This window comes from Drosophila santomea, chromosome 2L (assembly GCF_016746245.2).
Source record: "Drosophila santomea strain STO CAGO 1482 chromosome 2L, Prin_Dsan_1.1, whole genome shotgun sequence".
Lineage (NCBI taxonomy): Eukaryota > Metazoa > Arthropoda > Insecta > Diptera > Drosophilidae > Drosophila > Drosophila santomea.
The window spans coordinates 16301750-16326736 of NC_053016.2; the positions used below are offsets into that span (position 1 = coordinate 16301750).

Here is a 24987-nt window from a genome sequence, read left to right on the forward strand (position 1 = left end):
TTGTGTGTTGCACCCCAAAACCCCACCGATTTCCGTCCATTACTAAGTTTTGTCGTTTCTTAACTCGGATATTTCTCCTTATCGCGGAATACGGAAGCTGTGCTGTAAACTAACTTATTCGCAGAGCTAGACCATTTTTAGTGCCTGTCAATTATTGTGAGTGGAGTGCTTATCAGATAAAACAAATTTAAAATACATTTCTTCTGTATTGCATATATTCATATTGCGTTATCTCAATTGTTTTTATAAGCCTAGGACTTCGTATACACTGTAATGTAATGTATCCTTAAAAATTAGTAGTTTTTAAATTAATATTCAGTTGGAAGGGATTTTGTATATATTACATGGGCTTCTACAAAGACATTAGAATAGTGAATTATAGTGAATTGGTCTCTGGTTTGTTCCTAATTACGTTAAAAGAGAGTACCAGATTCGTTGAAAGGTTTGTAATATTGGAAAGGAAGCTTTTCTGATGCTTTTATAATAATCCTTCATCTCATAATAATCTTTTATCTTTCGCTCTGCTGCTGTATATTAAAGGGTCTCTAACGGTCGGGACAGTTGACTGTATAATTTTTTGTTGATTTAATTTAAAAAATTAAATATGTTTTATTTAGCGTATTTCGTTTAATCTAAATGTGAAACTGAGAGTTCATCTTTTATAATTGGATCGAATTCAGCTGTGTGCCCACTTATATGGGCCCTGACAGGTAAAAAGTTGAGTATAATCGATGTGGAATGCAAAAAATGGTATCAATTTTATCTATCGCCTGTTTAAGAAGCTAAATTAAAAACAGATTAATTATGGGAAAATGACACACGCTTGACAATTTTAAGATATCAACTTATCGCCAAGCTGAAAATAAATTGTACAACCAAAATGACTTTTCATTTTGATACAGAGAAGCTTATTGAAAACCCATTTATGGCTGTAAAAAGTTTAACTGAGTAAATGGTAAACAAATCGCTTTGGGAAAAAACAAGAGTGTTTTTGCTTTATGAGAGTGTAAACCCGCTTTAGGCGACTGAAACGTTTTAATCATTCTGGCAGTGCGTTCAAAAATAAAGCGATAAATTTGGCTGGATGATTTATTTATTTGCCCAGCCCTGGGTGTTTGAGATCCGCTTTTTGCAAGTCTGTGCGTGCGTGCGTTTGTTGGCTCATGAAATATGTGCGCATTAAATTTTATTATATTGTTTGGGCCATTCTCGGCTTTGGTCCAAAGCACACACCCGCACACACACACACACACACTGCCACTGGCGTAAGGACAGCAAACAAGCGGAAAGTTCAAAGTCAAACAATAACACTTTCCATAAACAAAAAACCCAGCTCACACACACAGGAACACACATGGACGGCCAATTTGCTTGAAATCAGCGGTGGCAACGTTTCAGTTACCGTTACCTGAGCTTCTCCGCCCCCGCCCCCGGCACCCATTCACACAATTTCCCATACGAAATTTTCAACGGGAAACTTTGCTCTGCGATGGGGAAAAGACAATTCGCTTTCGGTTATGCGGTTTTAAATCAGGAAACTGATTCATTTCAGATTTCTATTTTTAATGTTATAACCAAATAAGTTATATTTGTTGTTTTCTTGTATTGTAAACTTATAAATGTTGTTAAATTATGTTGGTTTTTTGATAACAAAGTGTTAGAAATGCATTCATACGTGTTACTAAATCAAATATTAATTCCAAAGACATCGTTTTTTAATAAAAACAACAGAGAACGCTATAGTCGAGTTCCCCGACTATCTGATACCCGTTACTCAGCTAGTGGAAGGGAGAAGGAGAGTCTTAAACACAATTTTTGGCGGTTTGTAGGCGTTATAGTGGGCGTGGCAGAAAGTTTTTTGGCAAATCGATAGAACTTTACAAGACCAATATAAAAATGAAAATTTCAAAACATTTTTCAAAAGTGTGGGCGTGGCAGTTTTGGGCGGTTTGAGGGCGTTAGAGTGGGCGTGGCAAAAAGTTTTTTGGCAAATCGATAGAAAATTACAAGACTAATACAAAAATGAAAAAATTTCATTTTGTCTATGGATTTCATTTCTATGTCTATGGAGTCTGTATGCTTAATCTCAACTTTCTAGCTTTTGTAGTTTCTGAGATCTCGACGTTCATACGGACGGACAGACGGACGGACAGACGGACATGGCCAGATCGACTCGGCTATTGATCCTGATCAAAAATATATATACTTTATATGGTCGGAAACGCTTCCTTCTGCCTGTTACATACTTTTCAACGAATCTAGTATACCCTTTTACTCTACGAGTAACGGGTATAAAAATGTTTAAAGTTCATGCAACGACATATGTATTAGCTATTGTCTTAGAATAAATTATTTCTATTTATTTATTTATTTATTGACTGGTACCACGTGTAAAGGGTCTATTATTTTGCTATTGTCTTGTGCAGTGTCATTTTAAGCAAAAGCAGATTGTAGAAAGTGCTATCTATAAAATTTATTTAAGTATATTATCTTAACAATCACAAAATCACTCTTCGCATAAACGTAGAATGTGTGATTTTGCATGCGAAGAAAAACAAACATTGAAAAGAGCACTCCTGGGGCGCGTTTAATAAATGTTTCTGTCTGCATTTGGCTTGGGCTTGTGCTTTTTCCCCGAATTTCACCTGGTCGAGCTTAGCTTTTTATTCATTGTCCTTCAAGTCCTCCGAGTCCTTCGAGGGCGCACTTTATCAAAGCTTAGCACCTGACAATTTGCCGCGCGACATGCGGCTATCTGCCCCCTTGTTCTGACAAAATGTAATGAAAAAGTACTTTGTCTCTGCACTCCTCGCTTTCCGCGACTTTCGTCGCCGCCGGTGCTTTCCACTTTCCGCAGCTCGCTGCCTTTGAGCAACTAATTAAATTAAATCCGATTAGTTTGGCGTGGAAAGTGGAAAGTTTTGGAGTCCTTATGGCATTCATCGATGCCTGCTGCACTCTCAACAAGCCAGAGCTCCGAAATGAGGGAAAGAAGAAGGGATTTACTTGAGCCTTATTATTCTCTACGTAAAATTACACTAGGGACATTATAAAACCAAGTTTTAATTAATAAGGTCATTAGAATTTGGAAATATCTTCCTTGCACTATCTAAGTAACGGGTATCTGATATACATATATAAACGAAAACCCCAATATGTTAATTTTAAAAATATCTGTGACTTATATTTAAATCCATCGTATTAGAAAACCTTTTCCTTTGTGGTCTAAAATGCAAAATACCCCTTTTAATTAATTATTATACCTATTCAGGAACTACAAAGCTAGAAGTTTAGATTGGCATACAGACTCCAGAACATAGACGCAGCGCAAGTTTGTCGATTCATGTTGCCACGCCACTCTAACGCCACAACCGCCCAATACTGCCACACTTTTGAAAATGTTTGATATTTTTCATTTTGTATTGGTCTTGTAAATTTCTATCAATTGCCAAAAACCGTTTTGCCACGCCCACTCTAACGCCCACAAACCCCCAAAGCTGCCACGCCCACACTTTGAAAATGTTTAGATATTTTTCATTTTGTATTAGTCGTCTAAATTCTATCGATTGCCAAAAACTTTTGCCACCCCACTCTAACCCCAAACCTGCACTTCTACTAGCTGAGTAACGGTATCAGATAGTCGGGAACTCGACTATAGCTTCTCTTGTTTAAACATAATATACATATTAAATGACCAAATTGCCAAAATCAATTAAATAGCTGTAAACTTAAAATATATATTTCTCCAAGCGTAAAAAAAATATTTAAAAATTTGATTTGAAAATTTGTTTTAAAACAGTTGGAAATGGGTACAAAATTAAAAGAGACCTATAGCGCTCACAGTGCTTTAAGGCCGAATAACTTGGTCTCTTGTGCTGTAGTGGGCCGTAGTGTGATTAACCATTTGGGTTTTCCAACGGTCAAAACGTTTGCTTAGACTCAAACCTAATGGACATCCTGTGATGAAAGCTTTCATTAAACAACAGCATAGTGGGCACTCCTGATTCAAGTGGCTCTTGGGGGGATTTGCGTGGGAGAAGGCGCTTATTAACGCCACGCCGAGCTGCCACTCATCCGAAGTGGGTGGTGGGTGGTTGTCGGGTGGCATGCAACAGGCTGTCCTGCCAACGGAGTTTTCCGAGCTCCGCTTCGCTGACAGCGCGTCACACAGTTTTCCCTCGCTGAAATCCCGCTGACTCACAGCTCGCATTTCTGCATAAATTTCCCATGTACGCGACACTCCGTTGCAGAATTTCGATTAGCGGCCGCTCTGGGCCGTCGCTTTTGGCCGTGACTTTGAATTGGAACCTAACCGTCGAGCAGTGCACTTCGAGGACCTCGGCGCTCCCGTTGCAGCTGACTTGCAAGGATTTGGCGGTGAGTAGGCCACGTCTTGATAAATTGAGAAAGGGTTGGCGGAGGGGATAGCTGCTGTCGTTGCGTTGAATATGATTGATCTGCTGGGGATATTTGGCGCATTAGTAGATAAGTAAAAAAAACACACAAGATCCGCCCACCGTATTAGAAATAAGTTTACCGAGTTTCTCGATGGTATATAACTAGATAGACTCTTGTACTTCGTAGCGCCACAAGGATGCACACATACACTAATGCACGCGTCGCAAATCTGTGCATTTATCTGCCTCTAAAGGCGAGCATTTCAATTGCACCTGTTAACCGTTGGCTAAAAATATGACTTTCTTACTTGTTGTTGCGTTCTCCATTGTTGTTAGTTGTTGCTCAGCTGGAAGTGCGAAGAACGAGAGAGAACGAGTGAAAGAGAGGGTTAAGCGCATTAAGGGAAGCAAACACACACACTAATGCAAAGAAAATACACCACACAGTAGTAGGAGCCAACAACATGGAATCTTAATTCGCACACAAAGCGCATTATTCGAGCAGAAGTAAAGGATGGATGGTATCCCCGCAATCCTCCTCATCACCGCCTTGCTAACTCACCTTGACAGGGGGTGGTGGGCGGAGATTCTGAGGAGGGGAGGGCAGCCAGCTGTCAGCCGGCAAATGGCTTTCACTTTCCTTTCACAGCAATCCGAGTGTGGTGAGTTCGCTGCTCGCTTTCTATCTCTTCGCCTTTAACTCTCTTTTGCTTCAAGAGAGAATAATAAGGCAATCTATCATTGGTAAATAATATATACCACATGAAGTTTTAGAAAATGATCTTGTAGTGTTTCAGTGAAATGAATGCGTCGAATTTTTAAATCATGAAAATGTTTAAAAATAAAAAATCTTGCATGTAGAGCTGTATAAAAATATTTTCTGATATGTACATTGTACATACATACATATGTATATCATTGTGCAATTTTTTTAATCATTTTGAAGATTTTACTTCAACATATTATAACCGTTGATAATAGTCTTCAATAGAATTTATGAATACCTTTAAGGTTACTTAAACTTAATCTCATTGTTATTTAGCTAGTATGCAAGGTCCAACTAGTCGTATACGTAATTTTGCAAAATATTTAATGTTCTTTCAATGCCGTATACACGTTTACTAGTAATATTAATAAAAGTATACCATTTTACATGCTTTATGAAGGTACCTGCTTTCTTTGAAGGTACTTAACCAAAACATTTTGCCATTGCTTTCACGGTAAGTGAAAGCAATAAGCTTTTAAATAATCCACTAATCTGTTGCAAAAACTTCGGATGCCTTGGAAATTAAGCTACAGGCTCAGCTTCAAGTGCTCTCTTTCTACCGGCAAACTCACCACGCCCCAAGAGCGGGACTTATAGCTAAAGAGAGAGAGAGAGGCTGTCTGAGTCTGTGAAAATTGTAATTGAAATTCCAGCGTCGCTGATTCGGCGCCTGCAGTGCGTAGGCGGTTGTCGTTGACTGACGTCGTGGCCAACAGCACGTGCTTACCGAGGCGGCGCGTGCAGCAAAAAGGAGTAGCAGCAGCTGTAGTGGCCCACAACAACAACAACAACGACGGCAGCAGAAGCATCAGCAGCCGAGCAGCCAGTTGAAAAGCTACACACAGAGTATACAACACACAGCGCTAGTATCACAACAACAAGCTCTTTGGGCTAGGCCGCGAGAAGGGAGGTGACGAGCGGGGACCGATTTTAACTTGAGTGAAATACAAGCAGTTGAAGAAGAAGCAGCAGGACAATTCACCAAATTGCAAATGTGTGTAAATACACAATGTGTGAGCAAGAGGAGGGTTGGAGAAAGGAACTGGGATAGAGAGTGAGTTAGTGGGAATGACAATGAAAACGCGACAATAAATTAGCTGTAAACTGCACCTTGTTATTTGCACATGAATCGAAAGTGGATTATATATTTTGCTATTATATTAATAACAACACACAAAAGGAGACCAGAAGAACCAGCAGTAATCAAAGTTAATTTACCAACACAAGAAACGTAAACGTGAAATTCTATTTACGCAAATAATGATCCGCAAGGAGCGCGGAGGAGAAAGAAGAAGAAGGGGCGAATAAGTAGGCAACATAAGAATTAGGAGCAGCAGCCGGAGAAGCAGGCAGCGCGCAAACAGGATACTTAAAATATCAAGGCAAACACACACACAAACACGAGTACACACGCACACGCACTTGCCCGAAGGAGGTTCATATTTTTGGCGAAAAAACACAAAACCACTGCACGAAATAAATAGAATATAAACCCAACAACGCTGAGGTGTATGGCCCAAAGGCAAGGCAAACAAACAGAGCCCAAAAAAAGAGGAGAAGAAGAAGCGAAACATAAAGATGCCAAAATGCTGGACGGAGATTGATGCTGGCTGCCAACGAACAGCACCCACTACAACAACAACCACAAGCACAGCAGCAGCAGCAGCAGCAGCAGCAGCAACAACTGCAACACAAATAATAAGGCCGAGACAAACGACAACCAAGAACAACAGCAACAAGAGCAACAGCAGCAGTGACAACCGCCAAATGTGAGCAGACAAACGACAGCAATCGAGATATGTAAGTAACGCATACAGACACACGTCCGACAGTGAAGCTTCCATAAATACCAATTGTGCCGAAAAATTTCCAAAGCTGTAAGGATTTTTTGGAAATATAAATGAATACAATCGTAACATTCTTTAAAACTTAAGCCACAATTGATTTTTTGATTTATTAAATACTGTTGCGCCCGTTCGTGCACGTTGTGTAGGTAATCATAGTGCGGATGTGGTAATATAGTTGCAACATTCCTTTGGTTTTTTATTTTATTTTATTATTTTATTTTTGCTTGCTATAAATGTTAGACGTTGGGATGGAACAGTCTATGGTGGCATTAATGAATTTTATTATTAAACCCGTTACTCGTAGAAAGGGTGTACTAGATTCGTAAAAAGTATATAACAGGCAGAGGGAAGCGTTTCCGACCATATAAAGTATATTTGTTCTCAATCCAAGTCGATCTGGCCATGTCCGTCTGTCCGACCGTCTGTCCGTCTGTCTGTCCGTATGAATGTCAAGATCTCAGGAACTATGAAAGCTAGAAATTGAGCATGCAGACTCCAGAGACATATACGCAGCACAAGTTTGTTGACCCATGTTGCCATGGGTCATAGGTGCCCTTTTTTGTGATGTGTAAGATTTTGGAAGGCATAAGGTTTACTAATCTGAAGGGGAATTCTACTCTACTTGCATAGTTTGTTTATGGACAAGAGCTTGGACCAAGAGCTTTGTGCTTATTTTTACAGCATTTAAGTGTGAAATGATGTGTTAGCGAATTATTTGACTTAGGCACGAACATTCTAAGCTTCCAGGAGGAGAGAGAGAGGCAGAGCGCAAGAGACAACGGGAAAAAAGAGAAAAAAGGACGAAGAGTGAGGTGAGAGAATAAATTGGTTGAACCTTAGACCCAGGCGAGTTGAAGTGGAAAACAAACAGGACAACAAGGCAGATACACACACACTGGCACACTGGCACACAGCACACCTATGTGTGTCTTTGCCGCACGCACACACACTCACACACAGCCTACAGGGAATCACACTTAAGCGCCACGTTGCTCGCTACCCAAGTTGTATCAACTTGTGCTATCCCAAGAACCTCGGCCAGTCGCGCAGCATTTGAACTCAATTTGGAAGGACCAAATACCAACACACTCGCACTCACACTCACACTTACAGTCCCACTCACACCCGCACGTAGGACAAAAATCGATGGGACGAAAAGAACTGCGAAAAGCGGACAGAGGCAAATACAACAATTTCCCTATTTGGTCCTTGGCTGGCATTAGCTCATCAGGTTTTCCTCTATAGGCCTCAAATCTGAATTAAATACTTAATAACTAAGCAACGCTTTGACCAAGCTTCGAATATTAATTTTTCCATAAATTCCGATTCACGCTAATGAGAAATCAATTAGAAGCGTCTGGATCCTGAAAAAAATGGAAAAGAAGACAGTGGATTTAGGAGTTCAGCGGACGGGCAAAATTGCATTTAAATGAGCTATACGACATTTTATTAATTTAGAAACCGTGGGTCATCATCACAACAGTTTTATGATACTCATTCAGGAATTTTCTTTAAACAAAAAGTGGTCTACATTAATTTATTGTACTTTTTTTGGTTTGCATCCCAAAGTACAGATAATACAATTAAATTGTGAAACGATATCTTACTGGAAACTCGTTTAACACACTTTGCATACATCTAGTATTTTCTCGTGAATCCGTCTTTGTTGCAATAAACACAAAGGCTTTATTAATTTTTGTTAAATTTTTCCATGTACATCAAAGCTTTTTGTTATCACCTTTAATTGTTTAATTAGTGTTATCCTACAGCTAACATGGACTCTTATTAATATGCAAATATTTGATCTTTAACCTACGCAAAAGGTAAATTGCCAAGGAATTTATACAACAAATGTATTATCCTGGCAGCCCAGATGCAGGAGCGAGAAATCGCCCCAATCTAATGGAACAGATAAATTGCTGAATTCGACTGCTTTGACATGATTTTAATGAATCTGAATCCGAGGCAACAGTCTGCTTGATTTTAATTCAAAGTGGGCGGTGGGGCGGTATAATTAAATTCCTCAGAACAACCGACTTCTTCTTGAAGAAGCAGCTGCAGCTGCTCTGTGGCTTGTGTGTGTCCTTGAAAAGTGAACCCAGTTGCCACCCAGCCACCACACCCTTTTTTAAAGGCTTCACTGGGATGTCAACTGATTGGTTTTGCAATTTCAACGACGTTGGTCGAAGCATTAATTGAGAAAGGAGGTGCGAGTGCAGCTCGCTACCCAGTTGGATAACACATGGATAACAAATGTGTGTGGAGGTTGTCTGCCGAGAAGCACTCATAAATTACTACCCACAGGTAGGGAGGTACCTATGCCGGTTGAGGCGTCGAAGTACGAAAATCAATTTCCGCTTAAACCGTCGACAATTCAGACAGTAGGACAGCAAAACGGCTAGCTGGATTCAAAGGGGCTGGCTCCACGATTGGGAATTGTTTCTCCGTTTCACCACATTGCCCGTCCTTCCCACTGATAACTACGGACAGCATATGGCCCCAGCTGTGTGGCTGCTCCACTGCTCCACTGCTCCACTTGATGATCAGATATAATCTGTAACGCAAATGTTAAATTAACAGTCCACTGTTAAAATTAACAGCTGTAAAGTCAGCTGTTGCAAACACAAAGCACATGCCATCGGAGAGCTTCTTTTTTAGTGCTTACTAAAATTAATATTTCTTGAACCACAAGGCCTAAACCCGTCAAATTTGAAATGAATACTCATTCTTGAGGTGTGTACTATGTGTTTCTACTAATATGTTGCTTAGTTCGTGCGCGTAAACTTAACAATTTGTATATTTATCAAGTGATGTTCTCGTCCAACTTTCAAAATAAAATTTCAACTTTGAATAGAGTTTTAAAAAATTGTTCAAATTTGTTTAGTAAGTGTGTTAGTCCATGCTGTAGAGTGATTAATTCCCTATTTAGAACACATAGGTTTCATTTGCGAATTTTTGCGACTTTTCGCGAAAATTAAATTATTAGGTAGCAACCTCTCAATTTTCAATGCGGCCCTCCTAGAAGCGTGGCGCACGCATTGTTGGGCATATCGACGACAGTCTTCTGAATTATCAAGGTACTTATGGCATGTTCATAACACTTTTTTGCATAAATGAAAATAAAAATAAATAAATAAATAAAAAGCTTATAATACCCGCCTGGACGGAAGCAAGGCCGTTGAACATCATATGAAACTACTACTGAAACGGCTCTGCCTTATGACGAACAAAATGAAAAATAAAATTTCTATTTTCAACGTTAAAATAGATACTGAAAATATATGGGTAGAAAAAAAAAATCGTAAAGATAGGCGGGGGCTGATGTGGCGTTGTTCGAAGCGCGACACGCCCACTTGCCAAATTGTAAAGTGTGTATAAGAATAGAAAAAAAATTATCATCGTATCTTAAATATTTACGAGATATTAATTATGCCAAAAAAACAGGTCGAATTCCCATAGTCCACTGTACGGCTGCTCCTCTACGCGACTGTCTGCCGTAAACGGTTTGATGCACACGATACGGGGGACAGGTACCCACTCCCAGTTAGGCAGCTAAGGTACACTTAAATAAAAGTGCGACGATTGAAACTCATTCTTATTCTTATTTTGAATTTACTTATCACTGTGGACAGCAGTCCACGTAGAGCATACGTATAAAGCAAAACTATAATAGTGGATCTAGAAGAATGAGCGGAGAAAAAGCTAAAGTAGAACTGAAATATCCCTCACAGAAAAACGTTTCATAAATATAATAACAAGTTAAGTCTATAGAAACTCTCAGCGGTACAATGAATAATTTTGATAAAGCGCGCGGAATGAGTAAACGTCTTTTAATTAGCTCTAATGTAAAAACAATCTCATCTTGATCTGAATGGTCTTCCTGGGTGCCCTTAAGTTATCGGGAAGGTAGTAAACAACGAATGTAGTAAAATCCTTTTAAAACTTTTTATCATCTTTAACCAATTTTTTTAACAAACTTGTATTTTGTCAGTGACTATACACCCTGCCCTGCGTAATCGTCACTAGAATCAGAATGCTTTATTTAAATTTCTGAGAGGAACGGACGGACATGGTTAAGTCGATTCGGCTAGTGGTTCTAAGCAAAAAAGTCTACTTTTTGTACTTATTATTACTTATCTTTGCGATTAATTGCTATTAAAATAATAAGGTTTGGCGTGTATCAACATATACTTTCAAAATTTTTGTTCAAAAGCTAACATTTTTGCACTAGCTTTGTATCAAAAGTTCCAGTGAGAAAAAGAATTAGTAAATTATTAACTTTCTATATCAATCATAAAAAGATTTTACAATTTCTCAGAAATGTCACTTTTTACATAGATATTTTTATATAGATTACTATTCCGCCAAAAGCCCGATTTAAAATAAGCTAGTCATGATTTTTTTGAATGTCTGGGAGCAGCCCCAACCTCCGACGTACTTCCGCTTGCGTGGTTCCATCTATTTGCACACACATCGCCAGCACCACTGGCTGACAGACAGGCAGCCATCAGTGCTCGGCCAGGCATCATAAGCCGCACCACATCGCATGACGCCACATCTGCTGGCCTCCACACCCGCTGCCCATCGAGGACATTGCGAGCAGCGCCACGTGCGCCCATTGGGATGTCAGAAACAAAGCGCCAGCACTGGCGCATTGACTAATGAAAGTGGGGCTGGCGACCCAGCTGGGCTCCACACCAGACAAGACTTGGGCAACCAGAGGCTGGATGGAGCAGGCTCTGGCTCTGGGGGGACAGGGGACAGGGGAACAGGGGGGACAGGGGGCCGACCATCCTTGATCGGAACGTAAGTTGACAAAGAGGACAATGGCGTTGACGCTGACAGTAAATCCTGTTCGTTCAATGTATCCAATGTATTCGTACACAAATACTCGTCCACTGAATTGAGCGAACGCATCCAGCAAATTGCTCAATGCCCACCATTGTTATCGCTTATGGGGCTGTGGGGCAGTGGGGCTGTGAGGCTGTGGGTTGTGGCAGTTGCAATCCTGATTGACTGACTAACACAGTGACATAGTAACTGACAATTTGACTGACAGAATATGCATGTAAGCGGAAAAACTGTGTATAACTTTAATTTACATATGTATATATGTCATGTTTAGTATACAAAAGAAAAGTGTCTAACAGCTGATATTGAATTAATATTTATTTTATTACTTGCATATTAATGTAAAGCTGTGTCACTTAATTCAGTTAGTTGAGCCTTGCTAATTCGGAGGCCATTATTATATTTGATTACCAGAGTCCCGATGCAGTGATAACTACATAGAGAAAAATGAGGTTTTTTCTTTTCCAGTGCCAAGTGTTATTTTGTAATACTGTTGATATATTAGACAATTAACTGAAACAACTTCGCACAACTTTATAAAAAAAAACATTGACTCGAACCAAATAAAAGGCCAATGTTATCGAGCATTTGTTTTCCATGCTGGCTGCATTGCATGTGGCCGATTGACTGCTGCCGGAAATGAGACTCAATGAAGTGGATGCGTAGAGATTGGACTGCGGTGCCTCGCCGGCACCGCCGATAAGCAGGCAATAGTAAACAGACACCCATCGCTGATGATTGTCAGTCGACGGAACGCCCTTTGAATGTGAGATGGAAATGGAAATCGAATCGGGCGTCGAGCGGAAGTGGGCAAAACTGGAAGCCCCTCCTGCGCGTAACCAGCTTAAGCTCTAGCGCTGCTTGGGGCTGCCCCCAGCTCCGCCTTTTTATGTTCCCCTCTCAGCCCCTCACTTACTTAACTTTACTTTAAAGCCATTCGGGGCACGCGCTGGCTAACACACACGCACTCACGGCACACAATCGCATTATGGCGCACACTATCGCATTGCTGATTGCACAATTACCAACAATGGCACTCTTGTTCTGCGCGAGTGTGTGTGTGTGTAGGTCTCTAATATTTTGTTTGTTAATTGTATGGGCGTGCCAGGCGCCACGCCCTTCGGCCAACCTCTTCTTTGTTCCTGGCTTAGGAACAACAATTCTGCATCTAACTCCCATGAATGAGTTCTGAGTGCGTTACGCAAGACCAGTAGAAAATTCCCAGAAGGTCGGATGTACGTGCATGGTACATGGAGATAATATTATGTAGTCCTTTTTAATAAATCAGGTGTGTAGCCTTTATTCATCATTCTATGTTAAATTTTCATAAGCTGTAGCGTTTGGAATTTTTTGCGATGTGACGCTGCGGCAATGTCCTCCAAGTTGGAACAATAATTTGCTGGAAAATTAGAAGCCTGCATCGAAGTGGTAGCTTGCTTCTCGTACTAAGCAACCAGTATATGTAGTTTCCTTCGTTTCGAGCTGCACATTGCGAAAATATTAGTTAAGTGGTCGCGGAAAGTCAAGCAGGAATCTAGGGTGAGACCAAGGTATTTAGTTTTCGTTGACTGCTCATTAGGAATGCCTGAATGCCGTCAGCTGCCTCGTATTCGCATTCTGGCGCGTGTGGTACGTACTACGTACCCGTTCGTCGGCTGTTTGTTGTTAAAAGATCGTAGTAATGCTGCCCGCGAGAACACAAGGAAGTATGCTACACAACACGAAAGTTATCTAATTGGCCTAACGATGCACTTTTTATACCCGTTACTCGTAGAGTATAAGGGTATACTTGGTTTGTTGAAATGTATGTAACAGGCAGAAGGAAGCGTGTCCGACCATATATATATTCTATGTTCTTGATCAGGATCAATCGTCGATTCGATCTGGCCATGTCCGTCTGTCATTGGTCTTGCTGCTGCGTTGTTGATAGTGAACACTGATGTAAATGATGTTGATAACTTTATTCATGGGATGATGTTAGAATGCGAAATAATAGTATTTAATTTAAAATAAAGACCACTAACAAGGGCGCGAATATAGTTTAGCTCTAGCCATTAGATCTCTTTTAATATAGAACGGGTTCAAAAACGGGAATATTTTTGGATGTCTCTCAGGCTTTTGACAATATCTGGCTTGATGGTTTAATGTTTAAAATAAAACAATTCCCCAAAATTCCCACAGAGCCTACGCTGTAAGACATACCCACAAGCATACTACTATCTAACTGGCAATTAAATAGGACAAATGAACTCTATTATAAGCATGTGACAACTATGGTGTCACATCCTTCATATTCTTTGAAGATACTGGGGACAATCATTGAAGCATTCGAAACGATTTATTCAAAGAGACCAGAACATAAGATCCGTTAGCAAATTAACTTCACATTCTAAAGCGGTCCTTCCTCAGGTCCTTCTTTTTCCAGAATAAAGATCAAAAGACTGTTAAATGTTGTATATAATTAGGATTGCACAATTATTGTTAGGCTCATAATTTCTGAGAAGGTCCTGTAAATAAGGCAAACTTATATAGAAAAAGACGTAATTTATGTGTGCGACAGATAAATGGGGTCGCAACCAGTGAGGGGCCATAAATTTAAATTATACCCGCCTAAAAGTGAATGCGCAATATGTAAAAGGCCAATTGCGTGCAAAAATTGCCGCCAACAAAAATGTAAGGAAGCTGCTCGAGGGGCTCACACGTTCCTTTTACGTTCTGGCCTCGCCAGAATGTTTTGGTAATGAAATTCCTAGGACTCCGTCTTGGAATTTGAATTTGGCCGGCACCATACATACCATGAAGCTGATTGGACGACTGGAAGAAGCGAAAGATGTCCGGCAGACATACTGTAATTGGCTCAAGCCTTATATAACTGGGACTCATGTGGCGCTTTTTTAATGATTTCCTTTCAATTTAGTATGTGTGTGCCTGGGCTACATAGACTTACGAGTATAAAAGATTGATTATGCCCAATCCTCTATTTTTTATATTAAAGGGGGAGGCCAAGTGGTTGCCCAGCTGAATTCATTGCGTAATGCGAGGAATTCAAAAGCAAACTGATTAAGGGGAGTGCCAGCCGCAAGTTCAGGAATCTAGAATGCTCCTTGACTGCCCAGTTCAAATTGACTGTGCTAATCTTCTGGGAAAGCTCTGAAGTCCTGAAGGCGTGTATTTAACTGTGTCCTGATTAACTCGGAATGCCAATGCCATTTCTATTGCCGTTGCCATTTCCATACGCAATGTGTAGTTTTGTGCGCCAGCATTTCTATGGATAAATATTTCTATGGGCCACCGGGCGTATACTTAATACTGTTTAGCAAAGCAATCAGCAGGCGTACACGGGAACCAGTACGAGTACTCGGCCTGGACAGGATTGGAATTCTAACCTTTTTTTTTTGCATGTGACAGGGCCGAGATTTCAGATTTGTGATTGGAATTTGAGCGGCTGACACTTGGCAAATGCGCCAACAATTTGGGTAATAACCTTAAATTCAAATGCTGTTGCCGGGACTACTCGGCGTCTGCCTTCGACTTAATACAATTTAAAAGCGCCGTAGACCCATTTTTGATTTCCCCATTCCTGTGACCGGAGTGGGTTTGCTTTTGCGTTGCGAATTTGCTGCTGAATTTGCTGGCAAACTTGCTGGCGAAGCGAAGATGGGGATTGGGCCGACACAAAAGCAAACAATTTATGGTTCATATGAGCTTGGAATTGGTGTTCAGCATACAAATGCCGAGCAAATAGAATTTGTGTGTTTATTCAGTCCTCGACCGTCCCCCGGAAACGTGGACCCTAATAGGAGCACTCTATGCATACCCATCTGCGGCTGGATATTTGCCCTGCTAAAGTGGTGGAAGGTCAAATGCTTGATTGTTAGCACAGCCGCGTAGGTATAATTGCCATAAACGATTATGATCTCGGCGAGAGTTTGGAAACAAGTTAGGGCCATCGTTTGTTAACTGGCAAACGTGAATTTGGTATTCTCTCCAATAATGTCTGTATTCAATTGTGTAATGAATTGTTTAATTATAACTTTAAGTTTAATTATACAAATTTATTTAATCCTCCTTCCATCTATTTTTCCGCGCATGTACGTTCTCTGCAGATAATAGTTCATTTATATATGAATCGAAACAATAAAACTCCTTAAGGTATCCAAAAGTACAACATGATTTTGAGATTTAAAGACAGGACAATTATGTGGATTTAGCGTGTTATTCAGTGCCATCAGTTTACTGATGATTGAACACCCAAATTGAGAGAACAATCCGTTATCATATTGAATTACCTTTAGTGTAGAAGTTATAGTTAAGGTTGATTTTACTGAAGAGCATTTATTTATGGAGAAATAATACAGAGGTGTCAAGAAAAAAGTTACCAATAAATATACAACATACAGCATTAGAAAATAAATTGAGTTCTTCCAAGTTAGAAGCCACGTAAGATCCGCTGTGGCCAATTTTACAGGATGATTGATATAGATATATATTACTTGCCAACCTGCTCTTAAGCTCACAAACCTCACCTCACCGAACTGATGGGATAAAACTAGGGTCAATATACGTCCTTGACACATTGTGATCTCCGGTGCCTGACCTCTGACCTCTGTCATCTGCCGCCGACCACGTGAGGTTGTTCGGTGGGCGTGGCGCTTGTGGGCGGTGAGCGCTCTTATTTTGCTCGCTAAATTTGCATTGCGGTTTTCAACCTGTTACACAACAGCAGTCCGAAACATGACACTCGCATCCATGCAGCTGATTGAGATAGGTCGCTTTAAAGTAATAAGATAATTTAAAAAGTTTTCTATGTTTTAAACTAAACACAAAAGACCAACATGATGGAACTAAGTTCCACAATCCGTGATGATCATTCATTGTTTTCAGTACAGTTTATGTATATTATTTTCTGCACAATATTTACCACTTCCGATTAACTGACTTAATTAACCCGTGCAGGGAAACGCAGGGGTAGTCAACTCGCTTCCAATTGTGCCTATGTGTCTATGGTGCAGTGTGGCTAAATTCGTTTCGAATCGGCTTTTGGCCACATTTTATAAGCATTGGGATGGGGAGAGCCGCGCGCGGGGTCCATTGTGCTGTGAGCCGACTAATGGCATCCATTAGACACAAAAGACCAAATTGCTTGGCCCGATTCCGATGGCATCAATATGCCCACCGCACATACTAAACGCATGTATGTACTATGTATATTCCGGCACAAAGGCACACAGACACACACTGCATTTATTTCAACTTTTGTGGCATCTATTGTCACGTGCCGGACTGCGAGTGTGTGGGTGTGTGAATGTGTGAGTGGGGGCCATTGAGTAATTGATTTGGATTCCTGTGGCCAAAAGGCCCCGCAGCTATTTGCATGAACGGAATCATTCTGGTCTGTGGGGCATTTAATGTTCCGCATGGAGCAGTTCTCTTTCGATATGCATGGCATGTACAACGCCGGCGAAAAACAAAACCTGACAAATCCTATCCGCTTCTCCATTGCAGACTGACTTCGAAATACCTCGCGATTAAGCCATGAACGCACTCGATATGAATAAACAATTTCTGAGCGTCTCCCAGGACCATCATCATCAGACCTCGGTGGCGGACCAGCGGAGTCGCTCAAGGTGAGTTGGTGCCACACCATTCAAATGCTAGATGATGCACACTGAACCAACCTTCTTTCCAGATCGGAGCGCGCCGCCAGCCTTGCGCTGCCTCTCAACTCGCTGCTGGACTTCTACGACAAGCAGCAGGAGCAGTGCAAGTCCGTGACTCTGCTGCCGTTGCCCAGCAACTCCGGCGGCATCAGCGAGAGCAGCGACCTCACCAGCAGCAACAGCATCGTGCGGCGACACTCCTCCCACTACTATCCAATGCTCGAGGACAAGCAGAAGCCGTCGCAGCTGCCCCAGGCAGCCACCGAAATGCTTGTGAGTAATATATTTATGTTGAAAGTTCTGAAACTGAAAAGACTAACCAAAAATGGTTCCATTCTAGTAATACTAGAACACTTTACCAGGATATTCAGTGGCCTCTAGGGAAGGACCAGCTCCATATACTAACTAAATATCAATTTTGAGATCAAATACTTTAAGCCATAAAGATGATCCAGAGCATGTTAGGGGTAGTTAGTCTTAAAATTGGTACTTCAAGCATAATTGAACAGACAAAATCGGAACTGAAAAAAGTTCCATAGATAAAAGAAACTCAAGAAAGGTGATGGTTACATTTTGACCCGGCTCAGAATTCATTAAGAGAGATTTTTGTGGAGAATCAATTAGTTTAGCATTATATTCTTATCTACCAATTTATTCACCGAAATTAAGATAAAAAGGTGGTGGCTGGATTAAAAACGATTTTAGGAGGTCAGTTGAACTTAATAAAGATTATATACGAATCCTCTCTCTACATTTTAAGCGAACATAAATTTTTATGAATTCGGTACGTAAGAAAATATAAATACTTTAACTTTGAGCCTCCCGCGAAATATTCGAGTTTTTCCTTCACAATACTCTTTCATTTTTAAGAAAGTTTGGGAAGTGCAGCACAATACAATAATGCTCTTTCAAAAATAAATAATCCTGCTATTGCTCTTTTCCCGGGGAAGTAAACAAAGCCAAAAGTTTCCATAGTTTTGCAACCTTCAAGGATGCAGTATTCAAATTTAATTACATACTCATCCAAGTTTGGGTTATTCGACTGGCGGTCCACAGGGTGTTTCGAGTGATGGACAGAGGAGGGATTAGCCATAGTTTGGCTTTGCATGACCCAAGAGATCGAAGTGGACGGCAGCCAAAACCACTTGCCTCATACTGGTTCATTTTGTAGCAGAACCTGGCATAAAATCCCCCCGAGTTATTATTTTGCTGCGCGTCAGAATTTCTGCGCTCGGCTTAGCGAGGACTTAGTCCTTCCTCCTCCACTTCATCCTCGGCACCTGGCTGAGGCTTAAGTTGCAGGATATTGCTGCTGGATAATATTGCCACAGTGGATGATCAGAGTGGTAATCATTACAGTGGGAAAGGGTTCTACCACCAGGGACTATTATTATACTTGCTTCAAATTATTAGTTAACAAATTATATTTCCTATATCCTTATAAGTGCATCATTGTTTGTTTTAACTATCTTATATTTATACTTAATAATTTAATTATCAAAGGAAATTTCTACACAGTGCCCAGTTTAATTATGAAAAAATTCCGTAAAAACTAGTCATATTTTTTTTTTTTTTGTTACATTCACTTATGCGATTTTCGACTCTTTTCTGTTGGTTTACCTCTTTTACCTCGAATTTCCTCATTTTTCGCTGGCAGGTAAACATGACGGAGCTAAAATATGGCCAGTCAGCGCTCCAGAGGGCCATCGCGGGTGGAAGGCAGGTCCATCAGCACCAGCAGCACTTGGTGCGGGTGGACACCCCAGTGACGCCCCCGCCTCCCATTCCGAGGCGTCTGCTGCGCGGCAAGTCCTCCTGGCAGTCGTCGAGTCACACACTTCCACTCTCGGCTGGCGGACAGGATGGCGCCCACGGCACGGGCACAGTATTTGTTTATCCGCAGCCAGAAGACGTGACCGCAGAGGCAGTAGTCCGGGGATCAGGCGACGGACAAGGAGGAGGTACCGGGCTGCAATCAGCACTGCTTGTTGACATAGCCACACGTCCGGCGTCCGGATATGCGGATGCCGATGGGATTTCCGATGATGACCGCATGAGTCTGGAGAACTCCGTGTTCGACGAGTCGCTAACATCCACGCCCGTCAAGGTCGCCGGCTATTTGACCGGCCGCTACGCCGGGCTAAGTCACATGGCCAAGCGGGCGCAGCGCTCCTCCAGCAGCACCGTGGATTCCGCCTACGGCTCATCGCTGGGCGGGCACAGTGAGCGGTTCGCCAGCAGCTCGACTAGCGTGGACTTTCGCAGTCGTTTTTCCTCGGTGGACACCCAGTCCTCGCTCGACGAGAAGCCTCTGTCTAGTTCGATTGACACGCCGCTGGCCAGAGATCCCAGGGAGGCGTACAGGGAACGTGCTGTGCTTAACGATGCCATGCATAAGCTGAATAACAACAACACCAGTCTGGGACTTGCCCTTTACACGGCCAGCAATAACAACAACAGCAGCAGTGTGGGAAGCGATGGTTCCAAGCTACCAGTGGTTCCCGCCCGGAAGCAGCCGCCGTCAGCGAAGGGCTGCAACAACAGCAACAGCAACCACTCGACCGGCGAAACTCACTCCCAGAGCTCCAAAGAACCCAGCAGCGTCTCGGCCTCGGCCTCCACTTCGTCCGCCGCCTCAGCAGGATCCAGCACCATCTCCAGCGGCACCATGTCATCTTTGTCTGGTCCATGTCCAGCCGTTGTGCCGCCCACTGATTTTATTACCAAACGTCCAGGGCCCCCAGAACCACCATTGCGGCAGGCAAATGTATTTGACACAGTGGAGACGGGATCGCGGGGTCACCCGCCGCCTCCTTTAACTGTGCGGAATAAGCTCGTACGCAATAAACCGCCGCCAATTACGTACCCTCGGGTGCAACAGCGCCAGGACTCCACGCTGTCCAGCGATAGCTACTCAATCAGCTCCAGTCCGGGCTACAACTCTAAGCTTATGGAAGCACCACTGCTGGGTTCCCAGCAAGGGGGACGTAAGTCCAACGCACCCGGCACCGCGCAGCGCCAAACTCCGCTCATGGATTTGGCTCCCACTCGATTTCTGGGAGGCGGCGGCGGCGGAGGACGCGGAAGTGGCAAGCAGGCTCCCGTAATGCCGCCACCAAGGAGCAAGATCAACTTTCGCCAGGACTCGACCATCTCAAGCGACAGCTTTAGCCAGACGTCCAGTCCGGGATACAATTCCAAGCTCATGGAGGCGCCGCTGCTGCCCTCGTTGTCCGCCAAGCGGCTGTGCAGTGGTGAGTAAAAGTCTTTCCAATTCTTCGGGCTTTGTCACAGCTCATCTGCCTCTCCTCTGCCCTTTCAGCGCCAGCCCCGATCGTGTGCCGTCAGGGAGTACAGCACGAGCCCATCGAGGAGCTGGAACCGCCGCAGACGATCTCGCCGCTTCATAAGGCGGCTGGGCAGCCCAGCAGTCTGCAGACCATCGTCCGCTTTCAAAATGGAGCACCGCACACCATGTCCTTACAGCATCAGGTAAAACATTCATTTTTACAAAAATATTGTATGATATTGTAATGATTATATCCTACCACCTTCCATTACAGATTATTAACCGGCGCAAGAGCTCCAATCCGTACATCACAAACGGCCGCTTAAAGTTCCGCCTGTTTCAAATCCTTATCAACGCCTTTGCCCTGCTGGCCATCGCCGGAGGTTTGGCTGCCTACTTTAATGCATATCCGACTATAAAGTTCGTGAACAAGACTATCATCAACACGATTCACGTGGAGGACACCACAAGTTTTGGCAAGAATCCAGCCCCAGGCACATGCCTTCCCATTATTGTGCGATTTTGCCAAGGTCCCCAGATTCCCTACAACTACACCGTGTTCCCCAACTATATCGGCCACTTCGGACAGTTGGAAACGCAAACGGTAATTATGTGGGTATACAGCATAGCCCTTTATTTCACTAACTTCAATTAATTGCAGGACTTGGATTCCTATGAGGCCCTGGTGGATGTGAGATGTTATGAGCTGGTGTCCCTGTTTCTCTGCACGCTTTTCGTGCCCAAGTGCGGACAGAGCGGGTAGGATCTACATTTTTTGCTTTTACTCATTAATGATGGTCACACATATGTACATACGTATAGGGCCACGGTGCCACCTTGCAAAACCCTCTGTACGGAGACGATGCGCCGCTGCGGCTTCTTTTTCGACGTTTTCGGACTGAGTCTGCCCGAGTACCTAAACTGCAAGCTCTTCAAGGACTTTCCGAGTTCCGAGGACTGCGTGGGGTTGGATGAGGTTCGTGAGGTGATGAGAGCCGCTACGCATCCGAAGTGCGATGGTTTCCAGTGCGACCAGAACCGTTGTCTGCCGCAGGAGTACGTGTGCGATGGCCACCTCGACTGCATGGACCAGGCAGACGAGGCCAAGTGCGAGCGGTGCGGACCAGACGAGATCTACTGCGGCGACAACCAGTGCATTGGAACCAAGCACATATGCGACGGCATCACTGACTGTCCCTATGGCCAGGATGAGCGCAACTGCTGTAAGTAAAGGGTTATTGATTTTAGCTATGACCTAACTAGTTCCACCAATCACTTTTAGTGAGGCTAAGTGAGCGGAACGGCGATGTGGGCACCGGGGTTCTGGAGGTCTACCGCATCGGTCAGCGGCAGTGGATGCCCGCGTGTGTAAAGAACTGGGATCGAGCAGTATCGCCCAGCGCAGTGTGTTCCATTCTGGGCTACTCGGCCGTGAATGCCACCAGTGTCCTGACCCAGCTTACTCACCGCCCACTGCTGGCCACGGTAAATGTGTCCACAGACATTTGGAAAATGTACGCCAAAAGAAAGTCCACCTTGATGCAAGAGTTTGCCAACTGCAAGAAGACGGAGGATTATCCTATGGCCGATCTAACGTGCTCCAATTATGGTCAGTGGGTCTGGGTGGAAAATTCGCATCATGCTTTTACTAATTCATTATCTATTTCAGAGTGCGGACGAGTAAAGCGGGGTAGACACAAGCCATCAAGACGCATCATTGGAGGAACCCAAGCCAATCCAGGCAATTGGCCATTCCTGGCTGCAATTTTGGGCGGTCCGGAGAAAATTTTCTACTGCGCAGGCGTCCTAATATCAGATCAATGGGTGCTCACAGCCTCACACTGCGTGGGAAAGTTAGTTAAATTCTAGGCATGCTAATATGTTGGCCACTAATTGAGATACTTGTTTGACAGCTATAGCGTGATCGATTTGGAGGACTGGACTATTCAGCTGGGCGTAACGCGTCGTAATTCTTTCACCTACTCGGGTCAGAAGGTTAAGGTCAAGGCTGTAATTCCGCATCCGCAATACAACATGGCCATTGCCCACGACAATGACATAGCTCTCTTCCAAGTGAGAAAATCTAATAACTTAAAATGTGTCCTTTGGTTTCTAATATTTTTGGATACATTTCCAGCTTGCCACGCGCGTTGCCTTTCATGAACACCTGTTGCCCGTATGTTTGCCGCCGCCGAGCGTGAGGAATCTGCATCCTGGCACCCTGTGCACCGTCATCGGATGGGGGAAGCGGGAGGACAAGGACCGTGAGTCTACTTGACATAATCTCCGGGTTCCGCAAGATCGATCACACTTTCCTTTGTTCCACAGCCAAGTCGACGTATGAGTACATAGTAAACGAGGTGCAAGTGCCCATCATCACGCGTAATCAGTGCGACGAATGGCTGGACAACCTGACGGTGTCGGAGGGCATGGTCTGTGCCGGGTTCGATGACGGAGGCAAGGATGCCTGTCAGGTAAGCGATATTGTTCCCTATCCTGAACGTATATTTAAGACCGTATATAACCCAAATACCAGGGAGATTCGGGCGGTCCGCTGCTGTGTCCGTATCCAGGGGAGAAGAATCGCTGGTTCGTGGGCGGCATAGTCTCCTGGGGCATTATGTGTGCGCATCCCCGTCTGCCGGGCGTGTATGCGAACGTGGTGCAATATGTGCCTTGGATACAGGAGCAGATTGCGAAGCATACACGTCCCATTAAAGAGGACCGCGTTAACAAGTACGACCTACATCCAGGAGGACCCGACATACTATCCAAAATAGCCACTGATCCAATGCGTGAGGGTACTCACCACTACACTCATTCCAGGACGTCGTCCAAAAATTAATCCTTACCACGGCTTACAGATAAGACTCTGCAAAAAGAGCCGCAGTCAGGACTAACTGGAACAGAGCATATCCATGAAACGATTGCACAAATTACGAAAGTCACATGGAACCCATGTGTCCTATAGGATACATACATATATTTTGCTATTGAACTTACGGTATTAGCCAACCGACTAGTATCGATTTGGGCAACATAATCATGTGTCAATTTGCCGAATTTATTTGTCAATTTTTTTACAAACAAAATTTGTATGAACCCGAAACCCCAGACAATTTATAACCCAGACAACCCGAAAAGGGGTGCGAACACATGTCAATACATATTGCAAACGCGATTTATATATTAACACGTAAAAAGAAAATAACTGTCATGTACCCGATATCTAAATAATTAATAATTGTGTCTAAATACCCCGAAACCCAGAATAGAATTCAATTCTGTAGCTGAATTTTGTGTTGAAAGGTTCCGGTCAAAACGAATCCTTTACTATAATAAGTATTACTTGCGACGGGAAAAATTATGATAATCGAAAAAGAATGCAGAAAAATATTGTGAAGTATTGCTATTGAGTGTTGAAAATTAAAACAGGAGCAAATATAAGCAAATCAATTGTAGAAAATGTAACTATAACCAAACGAAAGAAAACAAGGAATCATTGCTGATCTTGGGCATTTGATAGATGTAGCAGTAGACTCTTCACCAAACCCAAATATGCTGTCTTACAACAATGAATCTAAAAAAAAAATAAGAAAGTGCAGTTGACAATAATGAGAAATGCACAATAAGCAACTAAATGCGTTTAGATTTAAGTCATGAAAATAATAACTACAATGCGTGGGTTTCAGCTTTAAAGAACACAAACGAATGAAAAACGAATGGAAAATCGTTGCGTCTGGCAGATGTCGGATTACAGTGGGGATTAGAAGGAATATACTTATACACATAGCATACGAAACGACTATTTACGTGGTGATCTACAGAAGGTATACACCCTTCTATGGTAGAAATGTCAATGTAACTTAATATTTAGAACTATTTACACGCCAACGCACCTCGTTTGTCAAGCCCACTTAGACTGGCCGCTTAAGTCGAAGCTCGAGGTATTGCCCTGATTTCGATCTCTACTCATCCATAACCCAGGTGTGTCATCTGGAAGATATAATGCTTGAGTGCAGACATTCGTAGGCACGACTATTTTGCAGAGGAGTCGCTCCTAAGGAAATGTAAAATACGCGTAACTAAAGACTCAAAATCGGTTGTTTCAACAAACACAACACACAAACACACCGGAGCTTCGTGATGTGTACAGCTTTGATATTGTTTTTGAGTT

General features: G+C 42.8%; 1 protein-coding gene across 1 annotated transcript; it reads left to right on the forward strand.

Annotated features, from left to right (window-relative positions):
* Positions 1 to 5855: 5855 nt before the first annotated feature.
* Positions 5856 to 23655, forward strand: LOC120450642. Its single transcript, XM_039633796.2, has 14 exons — positions 5856 to 6963; positions 17367 to 17488; positions 17551 to 17794; positions 19179 to 20775; positions 20844 to 21013; positions 21085 to 21414; positions 21472 to 21569; positions 21633 to 22033; positions 22093 to 22419; positions 22480 to 22663; positions 22724 to 22883; positions 22948 to 23074; positions 23139 to 23284; positions 23347 to 23655. Exons 2-14 carry the CDS (start codon positions 17397 to 17399, stop codon positions 23653 to 23655), a joined length of 4185 nt encoding a protein of 1394 aa, XP_039489730.1. The 5' UTR covers positions 5856 to 6963; positions 17367 to 17396.
* Positions 23656 to 24987: the final 1332 nt, after the last annotated feature.

Excerpts from the sequence above, each read along its gene's own strand:
- LOC120450642 (XM_039633796.2), top strand. The coding sequence starts at position 17,397 with ATGAACGCACTCGATATGAATAAACAATTTCTGAGCGTCTCCCAGGAC. Across the intron at positions 17,795-19,178 it reads AGGCAGCCACCGAAATGCTT|GTAAACATGACGGAGCTAAA; the intron begins GTGAGTAATATA and ends TTTCGCTGGCAG. Across the intron at positions 22,664-22,723 it reads GCCTCACACTGCGTGGGAAA|CTATAGCGTGATCGATTTGG; the intron begins GTTAGTTAAATT and ends CTTGTTTGACAG.